Source organism: Pezoporus wallicus, unplaced genomic scaffold (genome assembly GCF_028554395.1).
Source record: "Pezoporus wallicus isolate ANWC-B61680 ecotype Strahan unplaced genomic scaffold, APGP_CSIRO_Pwel_v1 contig_8006, whole genome shotgun sequence".
Classification (NCBI taxonomy): domain Eukaryota; kingdom Metazoa; phylum Chordata; class Aves; order Psittaciformes; family Psittacidae; genus Pezoporus; species Pezoporus wallicus.
The window spans coordinates 1,169,631-1,196,186 of NW_026635487.1; the positions used below are offsets into that span (position 1 = coordinate 1,169,631).

General features: G+C 44.3%; 1 protein-coding gene across 7 annotated transcripts in view; it reads left to right on the top strand.

Annotated features, from left to right (window-relative positions):
* The window catches only part of RERE (arginine-glutamic acid dipeptide repeats), a 222,064-nt gene that overhangs the window by 45,006 nt on the left and 150,502 nt on the right, over positions 1–26,556 (top strand). For 6 of the 7 annotated variants that reach the window (XM_057432133.1, XM_057432141.1, XM_057432172.1 and 3 more), the window contains one exon: positions 22,909–23,379. In XM_057432133.1, the coding sequence (XP_057288116.1) occupies positions 23,055–23,379 (325 nt within the window). In that variant the 5' untranslated portion in view covers positions 22,909–23,054. Of the gene's footprint in view, positions 1–22,908; positions 23,380–26,556 lie in introns of those variants that run through there. The other variant, XM_057432179.1, reaches the window with a different exon arrangement.

The window sequence follows — 26,556 nt, forward strand, 5'->3', positions numbered from 1 at the left end:
TGGAAAACTCTTTTGGAAGTCGTTAAGAGAAACCAGTGATTTAAATACACACCGGAGCTGAAGTTCCCGTCTGTGATTTGCAAGGTGTCAGGCCTCATTCAATTAGAAAATGGCAGTGAGGATAAATGCAGTGTGGTTGCTTTGTACTGGTTTGGGGGTTGACTCTCAGCTCTGATGGGTTTGGAGCTCTCACTCTCACACAGCTACTTGGTGACAAAGCTGATCTTGAAACGGGACTTGGCAACCTGGGCTCCGGTTAAGAAGCTGTTGTAGGATGAGTATCACGAGTGCGCTGTGATCAGTTTGTATTGATCGGAGCAGCCTTGCAATGAGGCAGGGGCATTAGAATTACTAATCGGCTGCTTCAGCGGCGTTACTGGGGTTAGGGACCTATTTCGAGGCAGCCGAATAGGTTTGGAAGTTGGATCTTTGTCTCCTGAAGGACTCTTGTGCTGGAGTACAAAGCCTGGTAGGAAAATCTATGGATAACTAGAGGGAAAATCTAAATCTACAAATAATTAGCAGCATCTGGAGAGACTTAAGTTGGCAGACAGTATTTGAGGGTGTTGCTGCCATTAACTGGGTCTGTGAGCCTGGATTATTTTCTTCTTAAGCTTGGCTTTGTAAAACCAGCTCTGAGAAGGTGTATACCCTTATTTCATAGGTAAAATACTACTGCCTGGCTAGGAAATAGATTTGCTTGGCAGGGGAAGAAAGAGTCCGTTGCCCTCAGGTAATGGATTGCATAGATGACTTGTTTTGCATGCTGTTCTGCAAGGGAAATAGCACAGCTTTGCTCTGAAATGAAGTGGGTACTGGCAGCTGAAAGGTCACGGCTGTGGTGGTGAAGAGACGTTGTGAGACTCAGGTTTGCAGGAGGACGCGTAGTAAGAGATAAAGACTCGTTATTTAAAAAATGGCCAATTAAAAGCAATTAAAAGGGCCGGGTTTTGCTGAGCGGATGAATTTCTGCCTCTGATGGGGGTAGGGCAGACGTCGGAGAGAGGGCTTTAAACAAAATGGCTTACTAATTGAATACACCGCGGCGCAACCCTCGTGTCGGAAGTGCCTCTGAAGGTAAAGGAGTGCCACTGGCCAGGCAGCTCCGTCTCTGCCGCGTGTGGGGATGCATCCCCTGCACTGCCCCATCCCCGGCCGCGGCCCCGCGGTGGGGCTGGGATGGACGGGACGGGTCGAGGCCGCGTGTCCCGCTCGCTGCCGTCCATCAATCACGGGCTCCCGGGGAGGAGGCGGGGCGCCGGGCCGGGCCGGTGCGTGCGGGGCTCACGCTGTGGGGCGGGCGGGGGTGTGGGTGCGTGCGGGCTCCGCGCCGGGTTTTCCCCCTTGCCGCCGCCTACCCGGGGCCGGGCGGGGGCCGCGGGTTCGAGCCCGCGCTCCGCCGTTTGCTCCGCGCCCCGGCCCAGCTGCTGGCGGCGCGGCGGAGGGGCCTCCTTTTGTTCGCCGGCTGCGCCGCCTCGTCCCGTCCCGTCCCCCCCACCCCCTCCGGGCCCCCGTTTCCTGCCGGCCTCTACCCTCCCCTTCACCGGGTCCGCCGCTGGGCACCGGCTTCCCCCGCTCCGCTTCCACTTCCCCCCGGCTCCCCGCACGCTGCGGGGGGAGGAAGAGGACGGGTCCGCCGGGGTCAGGCTGGGGCTGCAGGCGAGAGCGGTGACCGACCGGTGCCTTCGGGGCTGGCGGTGGGTGAGTGCCCCCTCGGTGCCGGGAGCGGCGGGACGGGGTCGGGGGGAGAGGCTCGGAGCCGCTGTGGAAACGCCGGGTTTGGGGCGGTGGAGCGGGTCTGCAGCGCGGGTAACTGGTGCCTGACACGGAGGAGTTGAATTTCCAAGGGGGAATTGGTTAGGGTTGCTCTTAAAGTTGACTAATTGGTACCGAGCCAATGATAACACAGAAAGCGCCTGGATGGAGGAAAAAGCCTTAATTCTCTCTTCCCCTTTAGGTTATTCCAGTTATTTTTCCGTTCAGAAAGAGCTGGATCTGCTCGGGAGGTGAGGCGATAGTTTTTATTGGCCTTGGGAAGTTCAGGGCGCTGTAGGGACGGAAGGGTTCTCTCCGTACCAAACGCCTGTGCGTCCCGCTGTGCTTGTTGAGACCCTCCGTGTCCTAAATAGAAGCAGTTCAACGCAGTGCTGTGCTTAATTCTGTGGTTTATGTAAGTAAATGAGATAAGGAGATGAGGATTGCGTTTTCCATATGCTGAAAGTACTTTTTCCCAGCACTGGATAACGTGGAATGCCTTTGAAGTACTAATTGGTACGGTGTGTGGGGTAACTATTCCCCTTTTTTAGCGACGTTTAATCGTGTTTTAAGATCGTGACAGCAGACCTGCTCGCCCACTTCGTTTCCTGAGGAAGAAACCAGCTCTGCTTTGTTTTGCCATTGGTTTTAAGCTCCTCTTGAGTCCATGCGGCTTTGCTTGGCATGGGGCATTGTGTGGCTGCTGGCCTCTCGCTGCCATATGGGCCGCCACTAACCGGGTGTGCATGGAGATGGCAGTTGACTTCATTTATTATTGCTTTCCAACTTCACGTTAGGCATGGAGAATAGGATCTGTGGAGTGTAGTTTCCAGTGCTCCACCAATATGTTTCTTCTGGGAACTCGGTTGAAAGTAAACTGGATTTAAAACCCTGCAGACGAATGCTGTTCCAATGTAAAGCCGTTAATCTGCAGGCAATTAGTTCCAGACGTGAGACAACTCTGCATTTGTCTGGTTTTGTTCTTGCAGGCAGTCGCCTTTTGGAGTCCTTGTGCCTATTGCCTATCACCAGAGACGGTTTCGATGCTTAACAGCAAGTTGAGAATGGCGTAGGAGCAGCCTTTGAAAGCTTTTATTTGTTTTTCCAGCCCTGTAATTTAGTAGTGTTTAAACTATTTTATAAAGATCTCTGGGACCGGCGAGAGGTGGGTTTGAGTCCAGAGCACTTGAGTGTGGATTGTACCCTGGCAGGCAGCTCTCAAATGCCATTTGATCTGGCTGCTCGCTGGAGCTGATGAGGATTACCCAGTCCCCCCTCGCTGTTCGATGCATCAGCCGGTGCTCAGTAGGGTATTTTAAGACATAAACTGCATGTTTTCACTTTAAACATCTTTCCAGAGAAAGGCAGTTAAGAATGTGTCTTGTTTTGCGGTTAGGATTTATGAATTGAGGCGAGGGCTGACGTAATGTATCCTACCACTTCCTTTGTGTGTGTTTTAGAGTTGATAGTGCTTTGTTTTACTTAAAATAGCCAGGACTCTCTTCTTAAATCCTTTTTCTTTCTCCTCTGTGCTGTGGCCTTCAGTATAAGCAGGGAGCTTGAGCAAGTTGTGTGTGATCATGGCTCTTTGAGGAAATGGTGCCTTCCTTTTGTCACTCAGATTCAATGAATCGCTTGTATGCTAAGTAGATGAGACTTTAATTTTAATTACCATAATGATGTATACAGCTGTTCAGAATGTCAGAGTGCATCGGCTCCCGTAGCACTTTTACTACAGGTTGTAGAGAATCTCTTGGTGTGTCTCTCAACCCCCTGCCTTTGCTTACTTCTATTTACATAAAGGTGACAAGATGGGGCTTTTGTGAGTGGTTAATAGCTCAGGTGTGGGAGAGCTTTGTTTGCATTTTGGGGTGTGGGAAAGAGAATAAGCTATTTATTATTGAGCTAATCCTAAACCTCCTTGGGTTTTGGGTTGAGGGGGTTACGCTACCTCTTGTTTTGCTTTAGAGTAGCCACAAGGGATCCTCACCTTGCTAATTTTACAGGGTGAATGATGTTTTTTCTTTCCTTTTCCCTGTTAAATGAGTTCCTGCTGTATTGATTGACCTGCGTGTAAGTGAAGCACTTAAAGGGTGATTGTGCTGTCTACCTGGAAGAAAAAACCCACAACAAACCTGCTTTTAAAGTGTAGAGACAAGGCCGTCTCTTTTTGGCACCTGAGATAATGTTGGTAGTGTGAAACTTTGATTTAATGGACTAAATTTCATCAGGTGAGGCAAATATTCAGATCTTCACAAACTCGATGGAGTAGCCTCAGCATCAACTCAAAGTACGGCCTGATATTCAGCTGCACTCAGATACTGAGGGCCTAAATTAACTGCTTGGTGGCATTTGATGTGGCTCTGAGTGTTAGGTCAGTGTGCATATGGTAATCTAACCTTGTTCTGGGACTTGTTTGAGTGATACAGAGAGATGGCGATGATGCCGTGTATGCTGAATTAGGAGTGAAACCAGTTTGTAAAACGCTGAAAACCAGTGTCTCAGTAGTTTGTTGATGTATATGGACATCATGATGTTTCACCTGGAATCCAGTTAATGGTAGAAAAACAATTCTGAAGGCAGACTGTAGAAATAGGATTGTGTTGAGATTATCACGAAGGGCTGTTTTGGCCAAGTGATTTTCAAGTTCAGGATTTTTCTTTGCAGCATTAGCCTGGGCTCTGGCAGATGGAGGGATTAGGTGGTGTTGCTGGAGTTGTTAGTCCCTGGTGATTGGTCTTGTCCCTACGGTGGCCATCATCACCCCAGGGCCCAAAGCAGTGGTATCTAAATCATGAGTAGAAATTGGATGTGAAGTGCCACTGCTCTCAGCCAGACGTGTTTAGTTAAACTGGTTCTGCTTTAGCTGAATGCACTGGCAGAAGACAAAAGGAATTCAGGAGCCAAGCTGCAAGTGCTCTGAGAGCTCTTCCTTAGGGGTGTGATTGGTGCTGGGGGCGGTTGTTGGTTTCCTTGGCTCCATAGGTAAGAGATCTGTAAAACCTATTCTAGGTGTTAGCAAGCATGAATTCCATATAGCTGTGGTGTTTGGTGCAAGCACGCTCTGCACTTTGATCTCTATAAAGGCTACGGAGTAGCTTTGACTGCTTGACTGAAGTGGTGGCTTACAGCTGTGATGGGGTCAGGCCGCAACCCGGCCTATGAGTTCTGTTAATTGTTGTGAGCTGTAGTATCTTGGCCAAGATGTCCACTTCTTGCTTGGCTTTTCTGTTACCCTCCTGTGTCAGATCAGTAACTGACTGACAAGAACAGAATGGCTCCAGTTTGCATTATAAGAGTAAATAAGAGAAATCACCAGAGATGGCCGGAATAGAAAGCTACCCGATACTCTGATGTGAATCTTTAATATTGATAGTCGACTGCATGAATCTTTAAACAAAGTTCTTCATCTCTGTGTGCGGAACAGTGCACATCGCTTCACACACAGCTCTGTGCAAGGGGCAGCAGAAGTGGCTGTGGTGTACGAGGGGAGGTTCTTCCAGTTTGCTGCTCTTTGTATTGCTGCATGTACTGTGGGTAGAGGTGTTCAGTGTAATGATGATTCCCAAAGTAAGATGGGCGGGCGTTTTCTTGGAGTAATTTATCAGCCAATAACATGGAGATTAATGTGCAAGTATTTTCTAGTATAAGATGGTTATAGAAGGGGTGTTTTAGGGAAGCAGGGCAGTGCCAGGGAAGCTGGAATCACAGTTGGCGCAGTGCAAACTGTTGTGTCAACTGGACCCTGCTTAGCCTTGCTCCTTGTTTTCCTGTTTCTCCTGTTGGGGTGTGTGTGTTTCTCCCAGAACAGCTTCCTCCATTACTAAAGAAATCAAAAGCCTCTATAATGATATAATACTCTCAATAAAGTAACAAAGGGACAAGACCCATGAAAAACTTCCTATAAAGTAGCTTTCAGTCAGTGAAAATATCACACAGCATCTTTAAGTGGATCAGAGGGAAATCTGTTTTTTTCTACTTCAACTTTCTTAACAGCAGTGAAATTCTTTCCAGAAGAGTGGAGGAAAATAATATTTATTCCCAAGTTTGCCTGGGGTAGCGGTTTGAGTTCTGACCTTTGGATACAAAGTGAGAACAAATAGTGTTGAAAAACGTCAATGATTAAAACAAGCTGGCCTTCTTTAGGAAACTGTTTTGTCAAGTTTTGCCAGGAAAAGGTCTGGGTGATTGGATAAGCATTTTACTACTGGAATAAATAGTATTTGATTGTGATGGGGAGATTTTCTTCAAACCACATGGGGGTTTTTTATATGTAATGGTGGGGTTGGAATTCAGGCTTTTTCTAATGTTAGCAATAGCACGGAAGAAATGGTGGCTGTAAATTTAGCATTAACAATGTAGCTGAATACTTCTCTTGGGAAGTCATGGCAAATTCTGAAAGCAAACGGTTTGATTAGGCTTTCTCTGGCAATGGATATCACTTCCATTTTCATATGGGTTGCCAATACAGTGTGAAATAACAAGTCTGGAACCCATTAGTGTCAGTTCCTAAAAGTTAGATGCTTGCAGCTAGTTCAGTCTTTTCTTTCCCTCTTTTATGTAGTGAACTGACTGTAAAAAGCTGTGTGATAAGGAAATACATACCCAAAACCAGTGAATCTTGGTGTAGATACATTGCTGCCTCTCTAATGCCAGTGCCAGTTTTGTACGTGCAGTAACGTTTCTCTTAAGTGGCAGTTTGATTTTTCTTGAAGCTAGCAATGAAACAATTGCTTTGGCTTTGACACTGTTTTCTTTGTGAGTTTGCTTATTTGTAGAGATCAAAAGGAATTGTTTTTTGAAATAAAGCTAATTTCTGTTAATAGGCAATAGGCGTTTCAGCAGCATCTGGAGCCTAAGTTCTTATTCTCTTTGGATGCTTAGCATTAAAAGCAGATAGTTTGAATATTATTGGCACGTTTTGGGTGTTAATCCTGGGTTGGAAGATCAGGGCCCCTGTTTTGATCATTGTTATTGGGAGCTGGAGGAAGTTTTGCCATGCATTGGCTATTTCAATCCATAGTTCTGTCATCTCTGCTCTTGTTCACCCAGCGAACGGAATGATGGCAACTTAGAAATGACATGCTTTACGTTCCTGCTTTACTGGGCAGGCTTCAGCCTGTTAATCTAATCAGTCTACAGAATCAACACAGTTACTTAAACCAGGACTAATATGTTAGTTCTGGCTATGAGAAGCTCACTGTGCTTGCCAGTGCTCCCTCCTGTATATTGCTTGGGAAACTGCAGCAACCCAGCAGGAAGCAGTAGGTATTTGAACCTGAGCACAAGTGGGGCCTTGAAACTTAGTGATCTGTGGTTTTTTTTCAGGTGAAATTCCTTGGATTTAGTCAGTGACTGATGACTAAAAGTGGCCTCAGCAGATGGTTAAATTACAAGACAACGTGACAATGACTGAGCCATAAGACTCGGTATTTCAAGCACTTAAGGTTGGGGACTTTCTTGTTTAAGAAAGTTTGACATAGTAAGAGATCCCTGTAGAATTTCCTCTGCCAGGCAGTCAAAACATACTGTATTTGCTCCATTTCCTATTGAAGTCTAACAAGTGAGCCGAAAATCAGATTTCCCTTTCCTGATAATAAAGCTATTCCTTTGAGATTAGAGCTGGGAATGGATTTCTTATATATACACGCACACATTCCTGCTTATTAACTGAATGCTCTTCAGTAATTGTGCGTGCTGGTCTGTGTGAGAGTATGAGGAAGCACATATCTAACCTGTGTGTTTAATACTGACTGTTGTAATTGGCTTAAAGTTGGAGACGTAGCCTGTGCTTGCGCTAAGTCTGGTATAAAAGAGTTAAGAGCAGCCCAAGGTTATTAGATCATTTGGAAACTGATTACCCTTTCACAGTGTAATAAAGTAATTATGAATAGTGCATGAAAATTGGTAGCAGTCTGTTTCAACATTATGACTGCCTGTCTTTAAAAGGAATTGCATTGTCCTCTTTGGTGTTGATCTTACGATTTGCATATTCAGAGCATGTTAGATATTTGCCACTTGCAGCTGTAAATGGTAAGTAGCATTTAAAACCCCAAATCGTGCCATCTGTTTGTATAGGTTCTCTGTGAGGTTTTTCAGTCGCTGCTAATGTTTCACCTTGGGTCTGTTCCCTTCGGAATAGTACACGCCAGTGTTGCTAAGGGAATTTGAAGTGCGTTGTGGTTTAAATTGCAAGGGTTCTTTTATGAATGGGTGTAGTAGTTGCGACTTCATCTGTTGATAGGGTATTTCTGTGCAGCCCTGATGTAAGAGAAGGTGGTGGTTGGGAAGAAACAGTCGTGATGCTCTATTTTTATCTCAAGTAGCACATGATCGAATGCTCAAGTACATGGGTACATCAGTGTGAATTTTAAAGATCAAAATAAAAGGTAAACTGACTGTGCACAAATGAGGTCTGTGGCTTTGAGGGATGTGATTTGTGACTAAAATATTGTTAATACGAAAAAGAATGATAGAAACCCAGGCTGGTTTGTGTTAGAAGGGACCTTAAAGCTCATCCAGTTCTAAACCCCTACCACAGGCAGGGACCCCTTCCACTGGACCAGGTTGCTCCAAGCCCCTGTGTCCAACCTGGCCTTGAACACTGCCAGGGATGGGGCAGCCACAGCTTCTCTGGGCACCCTGTGCCAGCGCCTCGGCACCCTCACAGGGAAGAGCTTCTGCCTATGATTTCTAAATCATGATTGGAACAGTTTATGTTGGGATTGTTTGTCTTCTGCAGGCTTCCTTTAGCAGTCCCCTCCCTGTGGGCAGGATGTGTTAGCTGCCCTTGAGGCACTTGGTGACTTACTGGAATTTAGTAGCGTGCCCTGGTTACAGGTACCACGTTGGGTCTTATTCTGGCAGAGTGATAATGAGGGTGAAGTGCAAGCAGTAACCTCCTGCAGCATGTCACTTCTGTCTGCTCCTCCGTGGGGGTCAGAGTCTGTATTTGAGGGACTCATTTAATTGTCTAAAGTTTGCCTTAGAAAGACATGGAGCTCCCTGTAGTTGGTAAAAGCCATCCTTCAGGATTTTGAATCATGGAGTCAATAACAGAAGTTGGGATGAAGCTGAAGATGTACATGCTGAACTTTAGAGTTTGACTTCTATTGTACCTAAACCTGCTGTATAAAATTATATCCTTGGCGTAATTTTTTTATTGAATCCATGCTTTTGGCTGAGTGCTTTTCTTCCAAGGACATCCTGTGATAGCTGAGATGCCAAAGGGTAAATTGAACTCTCTTGTTCCGTTCCCTTCATGTGGGAGTTCAACAGTGGTTTAGGATTTCAGGAGCATTACAGAACTTCTGACAGCAAGATCTTTGCTCAGAGCATCCTCAGGTCATGATGAGTGTGGAGAGCTGCTGGTGGAGATAAATTGTAAGCATTCTGTGTCAGGTTAATGCAATTCTGAGGTCATTCTCTACTCTGAAACCCATGCTGTGATGTGTAGTGTAAAGTCGATGTGGGCCTTGGAGAGCTGCCCACCTCAGCTCTGTGCTTCCCTGGGCTCTGTTGGGGTTATTGCTTATCACGTTCATCTTGATGCTGGCTGGTACCGTGAGAGTCCTCCTGGATTTCGGTGCAAAGCCCATGGGAGTGGTGGAAGTGGGAGCTCAGTGTAATGCAAGTATAACAGCATCTCTACCCATGCAAATCTGTATGAGCTTCATTAAAATGGGATGAACAGGCTCTCCAGTCTTTGTACAAAGGCATGACTTTCAGCTGAACTGGTGTGTCAGGTTTCTGTCGCAGCCTTTATCGAGTCCTCACCAGGCTGCTTCAGAAGAATACCTCAGTTACTCTGCTGTAAGCTGAAGAGCAAACCACACAGAAGGCTCCCTTTGCCGTGTTCCTCCCGCTTTATTGAGGGTCTTAAAGACAGCTGAAATGCCCATTGAAAATACTAAACTAAGCCTGAGATTCTGCAGTGTCTTTGTGTTGCTGTTTTGGGTATGTCAGTGTCCTAGGGACCTCCAGCCAGGCCAGACATGCTTTGTGAACACTGGTGGGTGGTTTCTTCAAAACCGACTCTTTAATGCGGTGTGAACATGTAATATATACCCGTAGCTTGTTTGGTTTGAGTTTGCTTCCATTGTAAGTTCTAAAGCATGTTAACTATTCCTAAGAAGATAAACAGCTCATTGCCTCCTATAGATAAGTATATTGATGGATGATGGAGAATAGAAACTTTCCCTATGATTATCTTTAGGACGCGTCTGCAACTTTTCCTGCCTCTTAATTGTGCATGTGAGTTCAATTTAGTTTTGAGGCATCCTATACAAGGAGAGCAGTGGTGCTGTGCTGGGTTTTGTGTTTGTTTTGTCTCCAATGAAATGAGGAGTTTTGTCTCAGAAGGCTTGGTGTGGTTTTTGCTTTGTTTGGGGTGGGGTTTGGCTGTTTTGGGGTTTTGGTTTGGTGTGGCTTTGTTTCCCTCTCCAAAAAGGCTGTTCCGTTGTGGAAGCTTTTCTAAACTGAGCACTGAGTGGAGCTGTGCCTGTCTAGGAAGGGTTGGACCAAGAAAATAGGCACAGAACTAGTGAAAAATCATCAGAAGTGTTTCACTTGGGGCCGAGAGCTTGATAAATATCCTTCTGTAGGAGGTTATCTTGGTGTTTTCTTTGCCTTATCGATGCTATTTGATACTGAAGCGCTATACGGAAGACTTATTTCATGTTCTGAATAAAAAAATAGATAATTTTGTGAAACCCAGGTTCATTGTGATTCACATCATCTGTGAAGAACCAGTCTGCACGTAATCAATCTCACCATGGCTGTGTATGTTCTCTCATGGGAGAGGCTACAGGACTGTAGGAGAAAACAGGCTAATCCCTGCAGTGTTGGTAGGTTTAATTGGGTCCCAGTTGCTTGGGTAAGTGGCACTTGGTGAATGTAAATCTGTAGTAGTTGAAAGTAGCTCCTGATGAGGTTGGTCAGTGCTCCAGGGCAGATCTCTGTGGCATGGCATCCTTCTGAACTGCTTGTTCAGTTGGTGGATGCTCACGTGCAGTAAGTGATGGAAACTTCATAGACCGGACTCTTCAAAGGTATGCCCTTATGAGGACAACTTGATTGCATCATCCTTATAATAATGTAATTAGTTTTGCTGTCTTCAGTTGCCAAAGCATCACCTCAGGTTTCTCCTTGAAAGGATGAGTGGGATATGGTAATCAGAGTTTGTTATTGTGGGGATAAAAAAGGTCTTAGAAGATCTTCCTTGGGCACAAGTTGATTCAGCATTGCTGTGAGCAGTTCATGGTGCTCTGCTTAGGTTACTGTCTTGTCCACTGTAGACTGCAAGTAGCTTTAGTGGTCTTTGAATGTTGTTTCAGAGCTCTTGCTGGTGTCTAACCTTAAAATACCTTGAAAACAGAGTTAGGAATTTCATACTGCTTTATTTAGGGAAATTAGCCTCCATTTTGAAGGTATTTTCAGTATGATACCTAACTTGTGTGGTCTTCATTTGCATGTCATGGTGCATTAGCATGTAATCATCAAAGCTAAGGAGATTTTCCTTTATTTCGTGTGCTTATTCTTCTCTTTAAGGAAGCATCACCACAAAGTTCTGGGTTTCATTGAAGAGAACAAGGCACACGGCCACGCAATCACAGTTTTACCACAGGACCTTTGCCACCTCCTGGTTACTGTTGGTGGCAGATGAGATGTGGTGGTATTGCAATAAGAACGGGGCCACCAAATTTTGTGGGGCTGAATCCATTTGCATTGGTTATTCTGTGCTTAATGGCTTAGGGTCTAATTTTGCCACGTTGTTCTCAGCAGTTTACAAGATTAGAGCTAAGTACATTAACACGACTGTATTGCCTTGTCCTGTTACATGAGATTGTGTTGCTTTAGTCGTGATAGGAGTATCTACTGAGAGTGCAAGTTATATGGATGTCTGAAGCGTGACCAGAGTCAGAAGTTACTTCCTGCCATGTTAAAATACTTCCTCTTGGTTTAGATCAGAAGCAGACTAATCACTTGGAGCATTCCTTCATGTTTTCATCTTCTCATGAAAGACATGACCAGTGATGAAGTCCCTTTGAAATGGGTTCATTAGCAGCCAGCAGAGTACTGATGAGATTATTCTTGTAGCACAGAGGCTGCTGGTTGAAACCTCACGTTCAGTGTTGCAACTCCTAATGTGGGAGATGTGTGAGCAGGTCCTTTCTCTGAAGCAGTGCTTTAGATCTAATGAGGAATTCAGTTGGTTGCTGCTGGGGATGAAGTTTGTTATTATTTCTTGCTGAGTGCTATGAGGATTGTCTTGAGATGGATTATTGCAGGTCTCCCAGGGCCTTGAGCAAGTTGGATGTATTCATGGATACCTCAAAGACACCTGTTTTGGGGGATTAAAACACATTGCAAGTCAAATGCCAATATGGAAAGCTTTGGTTTTCTATCACTTAAGGTCATACAAGAGATCATATGATCTCTTGAGCCATAGCTTCTCTTTGCAAATACCTTTTACCATGTGTTTTGAAGTCTTCAGCAGGAATATAGAAGGGCAATAAGCTGGTGTGTAGGCTCATTGCAGGCAAACTTGTATTTAAGTAGTAGACCTCTGTCCCACATCTTTCTCTGCTTGGGCTCATTCTTCTTCCATGCAGCATTATGTATGTTTGCTTTTCAAATACTCCTGCTGCTTTTGTAGCAGAATCTGCTTGTGTAGCTGAAGACTACAAGGATCAAAGGTCATATTTTGACTAGGAATGGTTTACGACTTTAAATGCTAAGTATTTGTTACTGTTTTCTGTAAATGGAAGAAAGTGAGATGTATTTAATGCATTTCAGTTAACTGGTATGAAATGATGCAGAATATGCTGTAGACTGTCTATAACGTGAGGCAGAGATCAAGGCTGCATTTCACACATGAATAAGCACACTTAATCTCATGATTACAACAGTGTGGCTGTACTGGGAAGAGAGGCTTTGTAGGAATGCAAATGGTGACGTCTGCTCTGTCATTAACCAAAATAAGCTGCTCCTCAGAGAAAATGAGACCAGTGTCTGAAATCAAAGGCAGTTTCTCCGGGCAGAAACAGCATCCGTCTTGATGCTTATGTCAAAAGTGTATTCAAATAGTGGTCAACAAAAAATGCCCTGTTACTATCGATCGCTCGTTCTGATCATGTTGGCCTAGTTTCCCATTTGTCATAGAGCAGCATCTCTTTGTTTCTGCTGTTGGGGAGTTTCATGCAGCGCTTCAGTGGCGTAGCTTTAGTCTTGTAGATGGTCCCTGCAACTCCTGGGATGCTGCTGTTCTTCGGAGAGAAATAGCTTTAATTATAGCTGCATTCCAGTGGCAATGTCTGGTCAGTCAGCTCCTCGCAAGAGCCCACCCTGCAGTTATCCTTCCATTTTAAGTAGTTCAAATAATACCCAGGCAGCTGCATGGAGTTAAAGAAAACACTTAATGTGGCTGCAGAGCAGAGTTTCTGCCTTTACTGCTCAAAGGGCTTGTCCAAAAATAACCTCATCTACTTTTCATTTGGGTGATGTAAATGAAGATATTTTGGAGGCTTTCTAGAAGGTGAAAGGATGGAGAGAGGGCAGCTGGGTGTTAGCCATTTAAAAATGAAACGTCCAGTGGAGAAAAGCATAGGGAATATAGGGAGTGACCTACAGGGAATGACAGTTTAGCTGGTTATTTATAGTTATGTTGTAGAGACAAATATGAAATGTAGAATGGAAATTGGAATGAGTTCTAAGCAGGTAGAGTTCTGGATGTAGTGGTGTGTGTAGTCACTAGCAAGGCAATGATGGTCTCATTCTGATAAACACACACAGATGGATGCTTTCAGTACTACTCAGAACTCATCTTTTATCTTAAAATAAGTGACTTCCTCGGCATCGGTATGTGATAGCCTGGTGACTTTGACAGGCATTCTTTAAACCTAGAGCTGCTCTGAAATGGGCATGATTCCTTTTCACGGAATGTTCTTTAATGTTACTGTTAGTTTGGTTGCTGTTGTGTACCAGGAATTCCTCTTTATGCTTTGAGTTCTTTGTCGGTGTTTCCCTGGTCTGAATTTACAGCGTGTTCAGTATCTGAGGGGAGCCTGCAAGGGTGCTGGAGAGGGACTCTTCATTAGGGACCGTAGCGATAGGACAAGGGGTGATGGGTCCCAACTTAAGCAAGGGAACTTCAGGTTACATATAATGAAGAAGCTCTTTCCTGTGAGGGTGCTGAGGCACTGGAATGGCTTGCCCAAAGAAGCTGTGAATGCTCCATCCCTGGCAGTGTTCAAGGCCAGTCTGGATGGAGTCTTGGGTGCCATGGCTTAGTGTGAGGTGTCCCTGCCCGTGGCAGGGGGTTGGAACTGGATGATCCTGAGGTCCTTTCCATCCCAAACCATTCTGTGATTCTATGTTTCTATTTTACCTAATTTCCTAATCATACTACAGGTTTTTTTTAGCCCCAGACTTGCCCGTCAAGAAATCCATATGCACGATTTCAAGGGTGAGCCTTTTTGCTTCTTTCTGCAACATTGTGATTTATCGGGAGAAAGTGCCGTTTATTTGGTGTGTGGATGGTCCCATGGCAGGTCTGTGGTGGCGGTGGTGGAATGGTTGCCACTGCCTTTGTTTTGGGTTCTTCACCCTCATCTCTCTTTCTCTTGCCTCTGTTTTGTGGCAGAGCAGTTGTCCTGCAAATGCAGCACTGGTTTGGCGTGGTTCGGTGTGAAAGCAGTAATGCCTGATGCAAGTAGAAGCTGTTCCAAATAATCTGCTGTGTCTCAGACCAAGTTCTTGTTGTAAGTTCTTTTTCCTGTTGTAAATGTTAAGCAGCCTTATAATGCAGATGTTTTCTTGGCTCCAAATGGCACGGAATTCCCTAGATAATAGTTCTTGTTATAATAGCCGCTCTCTACAGGTCCCTTGGGCCTTTTCTCCCCTAAGAGCCTTTTAAAGTGAGGGAGCTATGCTGCATTATATGGACATTTTAAACAAAATCCTCCTTTTAGAGTGGTGTTATGGGATGACTGCTTTACTCAGACCTGCATCGTGGTAACCATTTACATTAGCTTGAATGACTTCAGAGAAAAAGTAGTAAATCCATGGCTTTGGGTTTACTGTCTGTAGATCATTGTTCCCATGTGTTATGACTATAGAGGCCATTAAACCAGCTTTTTAAAGGACTAGAGGAGTTCTGAGCATCATGGTTTAATGGAATGGGGCAGTGCAGCGGGCTGGGATCTGTATTTGTGTACTGTAGCCGTAATTCTGCATCTTGCTTGCTCTCCGCTTTTGAGGCGGCCACAAACCTGCTCAGCCCTTGAGCTTCTGGGTGTGTGAAAAGGGTGTAGGGTTTGGGAGGTGCCTTCTTCAGTGTTCTATGTCTCACACGTGGTAAATGAGGGGTGAGCTCTTCAGGTGGTGACCAAACTTAACGGCCTCGCATCCGAATGAGCGTGCAGACGGCTCCCGTGTTCTTGTGGTGTTTGAGATTCCTCATCAAACAGTGGCAGAGCGAAGAGCAAGTCCAGCTAATTTAGCTTTTAAAATGGGAAATCTCCTTGGGAATACAGCAACGTCCGCAGCCTATTGATTTTTACGTTGCTGCTCTTGAGTTAATGTGGGGAAAATTTGTGACTTGGTTGGAATTCCATTACTTTTATGGAAGCCTGTGTGTAAAGCTGTCTAAAAGCAGATGTTCTCCAAAAGCTTTTCTTGGATCACTGTTAAGAACCTGGTACATAAATTGCCCGACTGTTTTAAGAGGAGGTGGAAGCTGATACTCTCACCCCAAGTATTATCCCTGGTCTTGCAGTCTACTCCAGTGTCAAAGCTGTCTTGTAAACTGTTGTTCTTAGGACTTAGTGAATTTATGACCTTGTCCTGGTTTTGGTTGCTTTCTGAGTAAATATTTAAAGATACTTGAAAGATTTTGGCCTAAAATGAAATGAAATGTGTTCCTCCTCTGAAAATGTAGCTCTAAAGACATGCCAAACAGCCTGTCATTTTGCAGAGTGATTTCTTCTTGTGAAATCTTGCTTTGCTGCTTTTCTCCTGTTCCTTCCAGTTTCGGAGCATCGTCGCAGTGTTGAAGAGAGGGACTTGTGATCTTATCTAAGCTGGCATCCTGCATAGCTCCTCTGTCAAACAGACCCTCGACCTGGATTTCAGAATGGTGCCATAATATCCCCAGTTGGAGCGTATCAGTGTGAAGAGGTGGAATGTGGAGTGGGAGAGTGCTGTGATATGCAGCATTACACAGACTGTGATTTAAAAGCTGACAGCTAGGAGCATAGTTGGGGTAAGGCATGGCTCAGAAATAGGAGATCTCTTGGTTTTCTTTCTCAGGTCAGGTTGGGTAAATAGCACGGCTTAAAAATGTCCCTGTCTGTCAAGAGAAACACCTCGAATTGTCTGTGTTTATTCAAGCGATGATCACTTCTCAGCTGTGAGATGCTGATGAAGTCAGTGCCTGTTAGCTTCTCTCTGCACACCAGCTTCTCGAGCCATTTGGGGATGATTAGTAGAGAGCTGATCAGAGGGAACCAATGTGGTTTTTAATTGCAAGCACTTTGAGGGCTTACAAGAGCTATGGACTGTAAATACGTAACTCAGAATGGCTGTCGTTGGCTGAAGTGTTCCAGTGCTAGATTTGTGTTATAAACATATCAACATACCAGTGAAGGAGAGAACAAAGAGAACTGGGAAGAGGTATTATAATTCATTGGAGAGACTATTAAGAGCTCTTCAAACGACTTTGAGCAAACCTGCTTCCAGGAAGGTCCCAAACTAGTCCTGTGAGTATTGAAGAGCAGGCAGTGGACCCTTCAACACCCACTTGGCTGTGAAGCTGGGAAGGCACCAGCTACATTGGCTCAGTCCCAAGAGGAGAGTCATAAGGTGCATGAGGAGAGAGGAGGAAAAGTAACTTCTTTACTCACCAGTGCATTAATGCTGTAGGAGGCAAGTTTCTGTGAGTATGTGTTTGTGTGTGTGTGTGTGTGAGAGCTGTGGAAGCCAATTACCCTCTAAAGCTCGTGGAAAACTTAGTGGGTGAAACTTATAGGTTGAAGTCTGGGAGGTCAAGCCCATGCACTTAATGGGCTTTTTATAGAAGGTGGGATCTTGTGGGGTGTGAACTGTACAGAAGGTACTCTTTTGTGTGCTTGAAGTCGGGTTGTGTGTATGCGAGCTGCAGTGCTAGCGCTGCACGCTGACAGTTGCAGTTTAGTACTTAATTCTACCTTCATTTTCCTAATGTTGTCTTACCAGGGTTATTTTCCACAAATGATCTTGAAGGTTTTCTTCTTCAAACCCCATGAGGATATGGAGGAATCTTAATGGGCTGTGGTTAGGTTTTTCCTTTCCTCCTTTTCCTTGACATCAACATTAGCACAAGTGCGTGAAGGAGCTCCGGCAGCTGCAGCACGTCCTGCCTCTAATCTGGCATTTGCTGAGAACAGTGCCTTTTTATCTTGTGATGCGAGGCTAACAGCTTACAGAAGAATGGTCCTGTTGTGTTTATTAAGGCTGGTAACACATGACCAAACAAATCTTGTTAAAAGATTTATCTGTCTGGCTTAAATAAGAAAAAAGAGCTCTTCTCCGTATTTTTAGTTCCCCTGCGCACTCCAGTGCCTTCCTGTTTGTCTCGCAGCATTTCTGTCCGACTTGATTTCACTTTATCTTTAAAACCTGACTCTTTGATACTAGTTAAGAGGTTTAAGTGCTTAACGTGAAGAGGAGGTATGTATGCCTTTGGCTCCGATAATGATTTCTAGGTGTAGAGATGAAATAACTGGGGGGCTGTGTGTAACTGCAGTTTGGCCACCTTCATTCGCCGTGCCCAGATCTGACCGCAGCCCATTTCTTGTGGGGGAAGAAGTATCCTGCTCCCCTCACTTGGATGGGAGGATGTGAAGGTTTTTGTGTCAGAACAAATGGTGGCACTTTAAATTAGATAGAAAATGCTGGGAAACAACCTCAACCAGGTGAATGTGGGGTTGAAATGATGGTTATGAGCTTCTGCATGTAATTTATTAAACTAAGTTTAAAGGTTGATTTCTCAGAAGATACTTCAGCAATACCTTATTGCATTTGAAAATGCATAGGTAGATCTAACCATATTCATTGTAATATCTTTTGTTCTCTCTGACTTTGGAAGCAGAACTGAAAGGGTGAGAGGGTCAGATCTAACCCTGGCTACCTTGGAGTTTGACTAGAGAAGGACTAGTAAGATGATGTGAGTACACCCTGCATGGTGGTTGGGACGGTTGTGTGCTGCTTTCTGCAGTGGCGCAGCTCTCAAGTTGATGGCCAAATAGGTGAAGGATGTACAAGACCATTTCAGGAATGCAGGGAATGTAACTGCAGTGCTTCTCTTTGCACTTTGTGTGCACTGAAGTGTTCCTCTTAAACTCCTGTGAGCAGAGGAGTCACCCTCGAGACCTGTCTGAAGTTGTTGCAGCTTCTTAGCAGGAGCGAGAGCATTTGGATCTGGTTTGCAGTCAGTTATTTGCATTCTCTGCTAGAAAGCAGAGAACAGAAGACTTGAGTGAGTAGTTCTGCAAGCATATTTTTGGCTTACGTTTGACTTCAGACCAGTGGCAGATAACAAGGACCTTTCATGTGCGGTGGCATACTGGCTGGAGATCAAGTTATCCCATACTGGATGTAATAAACTTACTTGAATAAATGGACACATCCTGAGGCTGTAGTTAAAAACCAAGCAATAATAAAGTGTAGTTGCAGTGAAGCTGACATTTTTCCTTAGTTATTTTTTGCCTGGCATTGAACAAATAACACACAGGAGCTATTCTTCCACTCCTTTGTACACCAGTCTTAGCCATTGTAAAGTGAATGTTCCCCTTTTAGCTTAAATGACTTCTTTCCAAGATTAATTCCCTATGGAAGAAGCAGTAAACTTGTATCAAAGGCAGTTAATAGTCTTTAGCCTGAGGTGCTGTACTCTGTAGTATGATGACAGAACAGCTTCTCTGGTGATTGGTTGAGATAGTGAGGATGAGGAAAATCACTGGAAACCCAAGCTACGGAGTCTGCCAAAACCCACTTGAGATGTTCAGTGTATTTGCTTCTGCTGTCCTAATGCAGATGTGAACATCTGTGTGATCCCTGTGGCATTATCCATGATGTGTTATCCCAGTTTGTGTTAGAGAACTAAAAGAAGCCTCCCAATACTTCTGTAATTTTGGTGGTGGTTTTACTGTTGTGTGTTCTATATTCGAGCATAACTACATGTAGCATGATGAAAGTGCTTAACCCACCACAACATCTGTAACTGATGAATGTGTTGAGCCAGCAGATCTATTTTCATGGGCTTCACAGTTTGGTCAAGAGCTATTAGGCAACATTATAGCTTTTGAACGTGGAGTTGGTCCTATTCTCCTCTTCCAATGTGGTTGGGAAGAATGTGTGAGGTGAAGTTTAGATGATGCAGTATTTCAGTTGTAAGGTCCTTTCTCTTCTTATGGTTGAAGAGATCCATCCAAACATTGGGAGTATGCTTGTGTTTGTAACGAGCTGTTTGCTTTCGGTTTCTGGTGTTAGCACGCAGAAGGTGGGAATGTAGCAAGGGGCAACGTTGTATTTCGCTGTAGAGGCGAAATGCATCTTGGAATCTTTCAAACATGTTTGGGTAATTGCTTAAATCATGAAGATTATTTATCAAATACTTCCATGTGGTAATAATGGCTTAATTATGTGGCTGCTGATAAAACAAGTCTTGTATTACCGCTACACAGTTGAGTTTGTGCAACAGTAACTCTCCTCTGTAGTTTTGTCTTTCCTAGTCATGGTGCAAGTGCTCTTAAGGCTCTGTGACTGCTTTATTCTTAGACAGAAGTAGCCATTGTCTCATGATGATGTTGGTTTAATCCTGAAGTATTTCTGAAAATGAGTATTTTTTTAATAGTAAAATGATCTTGGCAATGTGATGCTTGGGCGTAAGGCAGTTGAGCAGTGTTTGTGGTGAGATTGCATTGCTTGCTGTTTAACGCTGCTTGAACTGGATAGACACGGATTGTACAAAGAGGCCTCCTGTACTCTCATACATACATTGGCTTGAGAATGACTTCTGCATGGGTTCTCCTGAAACAGGAGCTAGGAGGAGGGAAGGGAAAGAAGGAGGGGACCCCCCCCCCCATAATAGTTGGAATTAAAACGGTTCACTTGAAAGTAACTTCCAAAGCGAAGCATGGCAAGGAGCAGCTTGAACTGAATTTATGGCTGCTTGTTGTTTGCCCAGCTCTGGTTCCTTGAGACTTAGTGAACGTGAGGTGGAGCTCAGCGTGTTTCAGGGTGCAGATAAAATGAATATGGATGAATTTCAGACAGGAGCTTAAATTCCTTTTCCCCTTGTGCTTAGAGATGTGGGGTGCTTTGCAGGCAAGGGAGGGTGCTTGTGTGCACTTGGCTGGGCCAGAAGAGGGGGGTGATCTTACATGGTGTTGAAGTGATGGTGATACTGAGATCTTCCACTTGGAATATACACTCCCAGCCTTGAGGGAGGAAAGAAAAGCTGATGCAGCTTCTTGATGGACACTTGGCTTGAGCCTCTTGATGGAAGTTGTGGTAATTCTATCATAAAGATTAGTGCTTTATGCTCAGGAGAGAGAGCTGAGGAAAGTCCATATGCTGTGTGTGGATAGGACTGTTGTAAGAAGTATTTCCTGAACACAGTGTGTCTGCCTCTGTAGGGAATAAAGTGGCTGTTGTCAAAGGAGTGATGGTGGAACATAGGAAGTCATTTGGTTATAGCTGCGTTGCAGTTAGTCCCTACCTGTGTATATGCAAAGGTTTGTTAGCACAGCTGGGAAAAGGAGAACAGAAGGTGTTTTTCCATCATGACTTTATGCAGCTCAGACCTTAAGAACCAGTGGTACCAATGCTGGTGGTAAACGTAACTGGTAAACTGGCTGGATTTTATCCATCCTTGGAAACAGCTGAATACATTTTTAGGTGTATTCTATATCCTTTAGTTTCTGGTCTCTAAAGAACACATAAAGATCTCTTGTACTTAGGCTGAGATGCTGCTACTTGTAGAATTGAGATTGGAAAGTAATTAGTTTTCGTGCAAAATGAATAGATTATTTACTCCCTAAAGTGAATTTTGTATCAACAACAGTAGAAAAATCCCTCAAGCTTGCTGCTGGGGAATTTCCTACCCCCTGGAAATTTAAGGCATTTCTTCTTGAGTCCCTGTAGACCATCGCTATCACTGTTATGTGCAACTTCTCTGCCATATGACAGGTTCATTGTAGTCTCCTCTACTGGAGTTTCCTTGAATTCCCCTTGTGTGTTATCAGAATGATGGCAGCTGCTATAAGGAGGGAAGAAAATAGAATCATTTCCTACCTGGATGATGGGTTCATTCAGGAAACACCTGAGAGATTCAAACCACAGCCTGAATTGCATCAGCAAAAGCAATTTGTCTCTCTGGCTATTTCCATTGCTGGTAGTAGTAGTCAACAGGGAGAAGAATATTGTAGTCTAAGATTCATGTTAGAGTGGAGGAACTTCAGGTACCCAGGATCACTGACTGCTCAGCTGGGTCTAAAAATCAAAGTAGTCCATTTCCTTCTCTAATGTGGTTTCAGATGTTTAATGCCTCAACATTCAATTTTCCTAGCTCCCTGACTTCCGTGCTACAGCATCCTACACAGTGGACTAATTTCAGCTTGCACCAAATAGTAGCTTCCTGAAAATTTATGGATTGCGTGTGGGTAAATTCAGCTTTATTGGGGAACTAGGGAAAAAAAAGGTAACTTAGTTCTGTGTATTGGATGCTCCCTTCTTGAAATACCCTTCTTTCATGAACCCTGAAGAGAAAATACGGTATGATTCATGTTCAGTAGTAGCTCTAAGTGTTCAGACTGCAGCTACTGAGCAGTATTAAAGGGCACTTGTGAATACCGCAATCAGTGCAAATTCACTAGAGCCTTTCCAGAGGAGGTGATGGAAATCTAATGTATGTGCTGCTGGTGGTCACTTAATGGTCTGTCACACAACCTATTAGTCTAGATGATTCTGATTCAAACAACAGGAAGGACATTTTAAGGAAGCTTTTGGTTTTGAGTTAAAAGAATAAAGGCTATAACTGCAGAGGGCTTGTGTTCCTACCTTTCACTTGGCTGAGGTACAGCGTTAGTGTCTCACTGGGAATTAAGCCAGGCTCTGGTTGAGGGTACCAGGGGATGTCGGTGAGTGGCTCTGGGTTGGTAACAGGGAGTTGTTTTGTGTACTTGGTGTGGTTTGAGGACCCTGCCCCATGGCTCCAAGCTTGCAAATACTCTGGTAACAAACAGCAAGTCCAGTTTCTTACATCTAAACTTGCATCGAATTAAAAAAGATATAACTGATGTTAACTGTATTGATTAAATGATTAGGGAAGTAAAAACATGGGATTATTTCTTCTAGTTCGCCAGCAGGGAACTGGATGTGTGAAGGTGATGGGTTATAATATCCCATCTCCATGTGCTCTGTTACAGCCTTTTGTGCTTGCTTTACTGCTTTTTATCTGGAAAAGCAGATTTTGTTGGTGCACTTGTAACTCCTGTGGCTTGGTTTCAGTTCATTAATTCCTGTAATCCCCGGGTTACAGGTTAGCTCTATCTCTGGAATAGCAGGGTAGGGGTAAGCGTTTGGAACAGATTGCCCTGGAGGTGGCAGATGGCATCCTTTCCTCTGTACCGGCTTTATAGGGCAGCCGTCGCTGGTGGTGTGGAGATGGAGAGCAGGGCAGCCATTTCCTACACTTTGTTTGCTTTGAGGCAGTAGAAGTTGTAGACTTTTCCTTTCTTGCCCTTATCCCTCCCTAAATGTGTGTGTGGGGTTTTTGTTCACGTGCATGCTTCCTATTTAGCTTCAGGTCTAGAATCGGTGTTCTCAGGGAGCACTTCCCGTGCAAGAAGCTGTTATATTTCTGTAGCGAACAAAATAATTCGGGAGCTGCGAGATCTTTGTGAGGATGGAGAAAGCTTCAGCTGTTACACAGACACTTCCTAAGCGTTTCCCTCCGTGCTTCAGAAGACCACCTTGCGTGTTAGTGCCTATTGTTTCCTGCACTGAATTGCTTTAGGATGTGGGGTTTTCGTTTGGTTTTAGTTCTTGCTTTCAGAAATGGAAAGAATTTTGAATACTAACATGAGCTTTTCCCCTCTTTCTTCCTTCAAGAACCTTGTTAAAACGCTGGGGTTGTTGGAGTGGTTGAATTTTTCCTGGATTTGAGTGAGAAATTCAGAAGACTGAAGCCCAGGCTCACTGTCTACCTTTCACGGAGGCCCAGCCGTGAGAGGACAGAAGAAGGCACGTGGCGAATCATGACAGCGGACAAAGAAAAAGACAAAGACAAAGAGAAGGACAGGGATAGAGACCGGGATAAGGAGCGAGACAAGAGAGACAAGGTAAGGGAGAGCGAGAACTCGCGTCCTCGGCGGAGCTGTACGTTGGAAGGAGGCGCCAAGAACTATGCGGAAAGCGACCACAGTGAAGATGAGGACAATGACAACAACAGTGCCACCACGGAGGAGTCCACGAAGAAAAGCAAAAAGAAACCACCCAAGAAGAAGTCCCGCTACGAGAGAACGGACAACGGTGAGATAACGTCCTTCATCACAGAGGATGATGTTGTGTACAGGCCTGGAGGTAAGAGGTTCTTACGTTTCCTTCGAGTCATTGTGCACCAGAGCTGCCAATTAGTTGGCTGCAGCACACAGCAGAATGAGCTGTCTGTTAATTTACATGATGATTGTCCTAGGGGCACGTTGCCACTTCTCCACTGGAGGCACTAACATAGATATGCATGCAAAAGCTTTTGCCTGTATCTTGTTATATCTGATTTGTTGGAATGATCTTGGCTCCTCTTTGAAAAAGAGGCACCTTTTTTCTCTCTCTGCTACATTAATTATCTGTGTAGCATGTGGCATCTCTGTCCCTGGGAATCTCAAACCTAAATTGCATAAAGCATGGAGTGCTTTGCTCCAGCTTTGAAGCGAGTCCTGACCTGAGATTGAGACTGAGACAGAGATTTGACTAGGTGGTATAGAGACCTTCCAACCTTTCTGACAAGCTTTTCTGTGAATCTGTGATTACTTTGTACAGCTCCTCTTCGGTTTGTGAAATATAAATTGGGTGACTTAAGATCTTGTGCCTATTATGCCATTAGTTTCATTCCCTCATTAGCAGCTAGCTAATGGCCATGCACAGCAGCTTAGCTCTTGGTGAAAACAATGTCAGCATCAGTGAGTATCTGGGATGCTGGGACAGAAGCAGAAGCTGGCAGTGTGCTCTGGATGGCTTGGACATGCTGCTTAATTACTGCCAAGGTTTTTAGGGTCTCATTAAGGTCTCAAGATGTAACCTGTGGCTGCTGCCAGCTGACTTCTTCCTCAAAGTGAAATTGTACTTGAAAACTACTCAGCTACCTGCATTCCTCATTTTTGAGTGAACTTTCCGTGTTCATCTGTTAAGATGTTGACTGCAGTTGCTTGTTCCACCACAAAGGGATAGTTATGTTTGGTCTGCCTGTTCAAAGCACTGGCTTAAAGGCTCTGGTAGCTTTGTATTGCTTTTCTGTAGAAGTATTAATAGGAACACTGCTGGAGTAAAATAGAGATGGATTCAACCTCAAAGCCATGGGAATGAATGAAGTGAAATCTGTGACTTCTGTGAGGCGCTGTATATTTGAAGTACTAAAATGTCATTGTATGAGTACAGATGTAAATGTGCTAAAGGCTCTCTCCAGTCGTAGGTGCTGTAAGTGCTCTAAAATGCAGTTTTCTGTGTGGACATCATCAGCTACAGATAGAGATGGGCTGAAATTCTGCTGGGTTTAGGTGCTGAATTCTGTACCTGTTCTCCTGTGGGCAAGCTGGGGGAGTGTTTGATCACTCGGCTCTACCAGAGTTTGTCACAACAGCTCATTTATTTGAATGCTTAAAATATTATTCCAAACCATTCCAAGACATGTTTTTCTCTTGGTCAGAGGATGGAGCTGAGTAATACTTGTTGCTTGAGCAGTAGCAATAGGGAGCCTGCAAACGCGTCAGCTTTGGTGGCAATCGTTATTTTCCATGTTAGAGGGTGAAAAATAAGTTGGAATCTGTTAGGAGCAGCTGTTGTGTGGGCCCAGTAGTACAACGTGATACATGGGCTTTATTGCTAAAGGACGTTGCTTAAAATTAAGGTGGAAATTCAGTTTGTGATTTCAGTTTTACCCCGTAGTAGGATGGACGAGTATTTGCACTCCTTATGCAGTAGGTGCAGTGCTGGGTGTACCTCTGGTGTGGCAGTACTTGGAAAGAGGGGTATTTGCATGGCATCAGTACGGTAGTGACACAGTTTGTACCTTTGCCAGATCAGTTACAAAGGAGGGGAGAGAGCCTGTGTAAATGCTGGTGGTGTGGGGAGAGCTTAGGTCGCTCCTGCTGTAGTTTTCATGAGAGTACCCATTCAGAAGAGCAATCTGTACACACAGACTGGCAGGAGCTTCAGTTACGGGTTGTACCTTCTGACACTGCCAGAGGTTCTCTTGATGGACTGAAATAGAACTCAAGCTTCAGTCACAACCCAGGCACAGAGAAGTCAGAGATCCTGCATGCAGCAAATGCTCTTAGTGCTGGCTAAGCACCGCTTGGGTCTTACGGGACTTTAAGGAGCTCACATGGTTGGCAGTGTGGGAGAAGCATCTTCTCTAACACGTAACAAGCTGATTGCATTTTGGTGATGATGGTTGCAGAAGCAGCGATAAGCGAGCTAGGGAGTGATTCCTCCTTGTATGAGGACTGTTTGGATGAGGTTGCATGGTCTGGGAGGGATTTGAAAGCTGCTCTGTAAAGGATTTGAAAGACGAGTGCTAGTTTCGGGCTGCTTGTTTCATTTTCTCTTTGCCCATCTTTCTGCGCTGTTTGAGGAGAAGGCGTTGCATCTGATCTGGAGGAGGTCGTTTAGTGCAAGGAGGAGGAAAGCCATAGATCTTGTGATAACAGATACCTGTCTTGTACTGTAAAAATCTGCTTATTAAATTTCACATGTTCTTAGTTGTAAGTAGCATAAGAGATGTACCCCGGCATTGAAGCTTTGCTGTCCACTTTGCAGTTTGTGCTTTTTAAACTTGCATCTGTTTCTCCTCTTCAGCTGCAGAGAGCAACAAGAACACACGTTATAAGGTAGCTGCTTGTTGGAGGGACATGAGCCTAGCTTAAATACAGTTTCTAAAGAGTGAGATCTTGAAAACACATTCCATATACTCTACAGCAATCTTAGCATCTATTACGGAAGAGAATCTTAGCCTGTGCCTTATGGCTAGGTTACTTACAGGGAGATGTATTTGTGGCTAAGAGTACACATGACATAAAATTGAAGAGGGATTAGGGGAATTTAATGAGACTTGCACAGTGAGGATTAGGGAGATGACCGTTAAAGGTGTGTGCAGAGCAGGTGGCTATCTTCAGCACACATCTTTTAGGCTTCAAGGAAAGGAAATCCTTTCAATTCAGTTCTTTCTCTGCAATACTCTGATCTCATCTGGATGATTGTTCAAGGTCTGTGTTTTCTTACTACAAAGTCCTTGGTTAGAATCTCATTCTGTGTTCACCCCGTTGCTGCAGAGTACTTAATCCAGCACTGAACAGAACATTTTTTCCATGCAGGGCTCAGCAGCTATATTGAGTAATAGCAAATAAACTGTAAATAGATAATCAAGATTACTGGAATTGTTTCAAATGAAAGGTTACACTATATAGTTAGGATATAAATGTTGTTCTTATGAATTTGCATAGATACCATGAATGTATGCATGGCTTTGAATGATGTATTAAAATT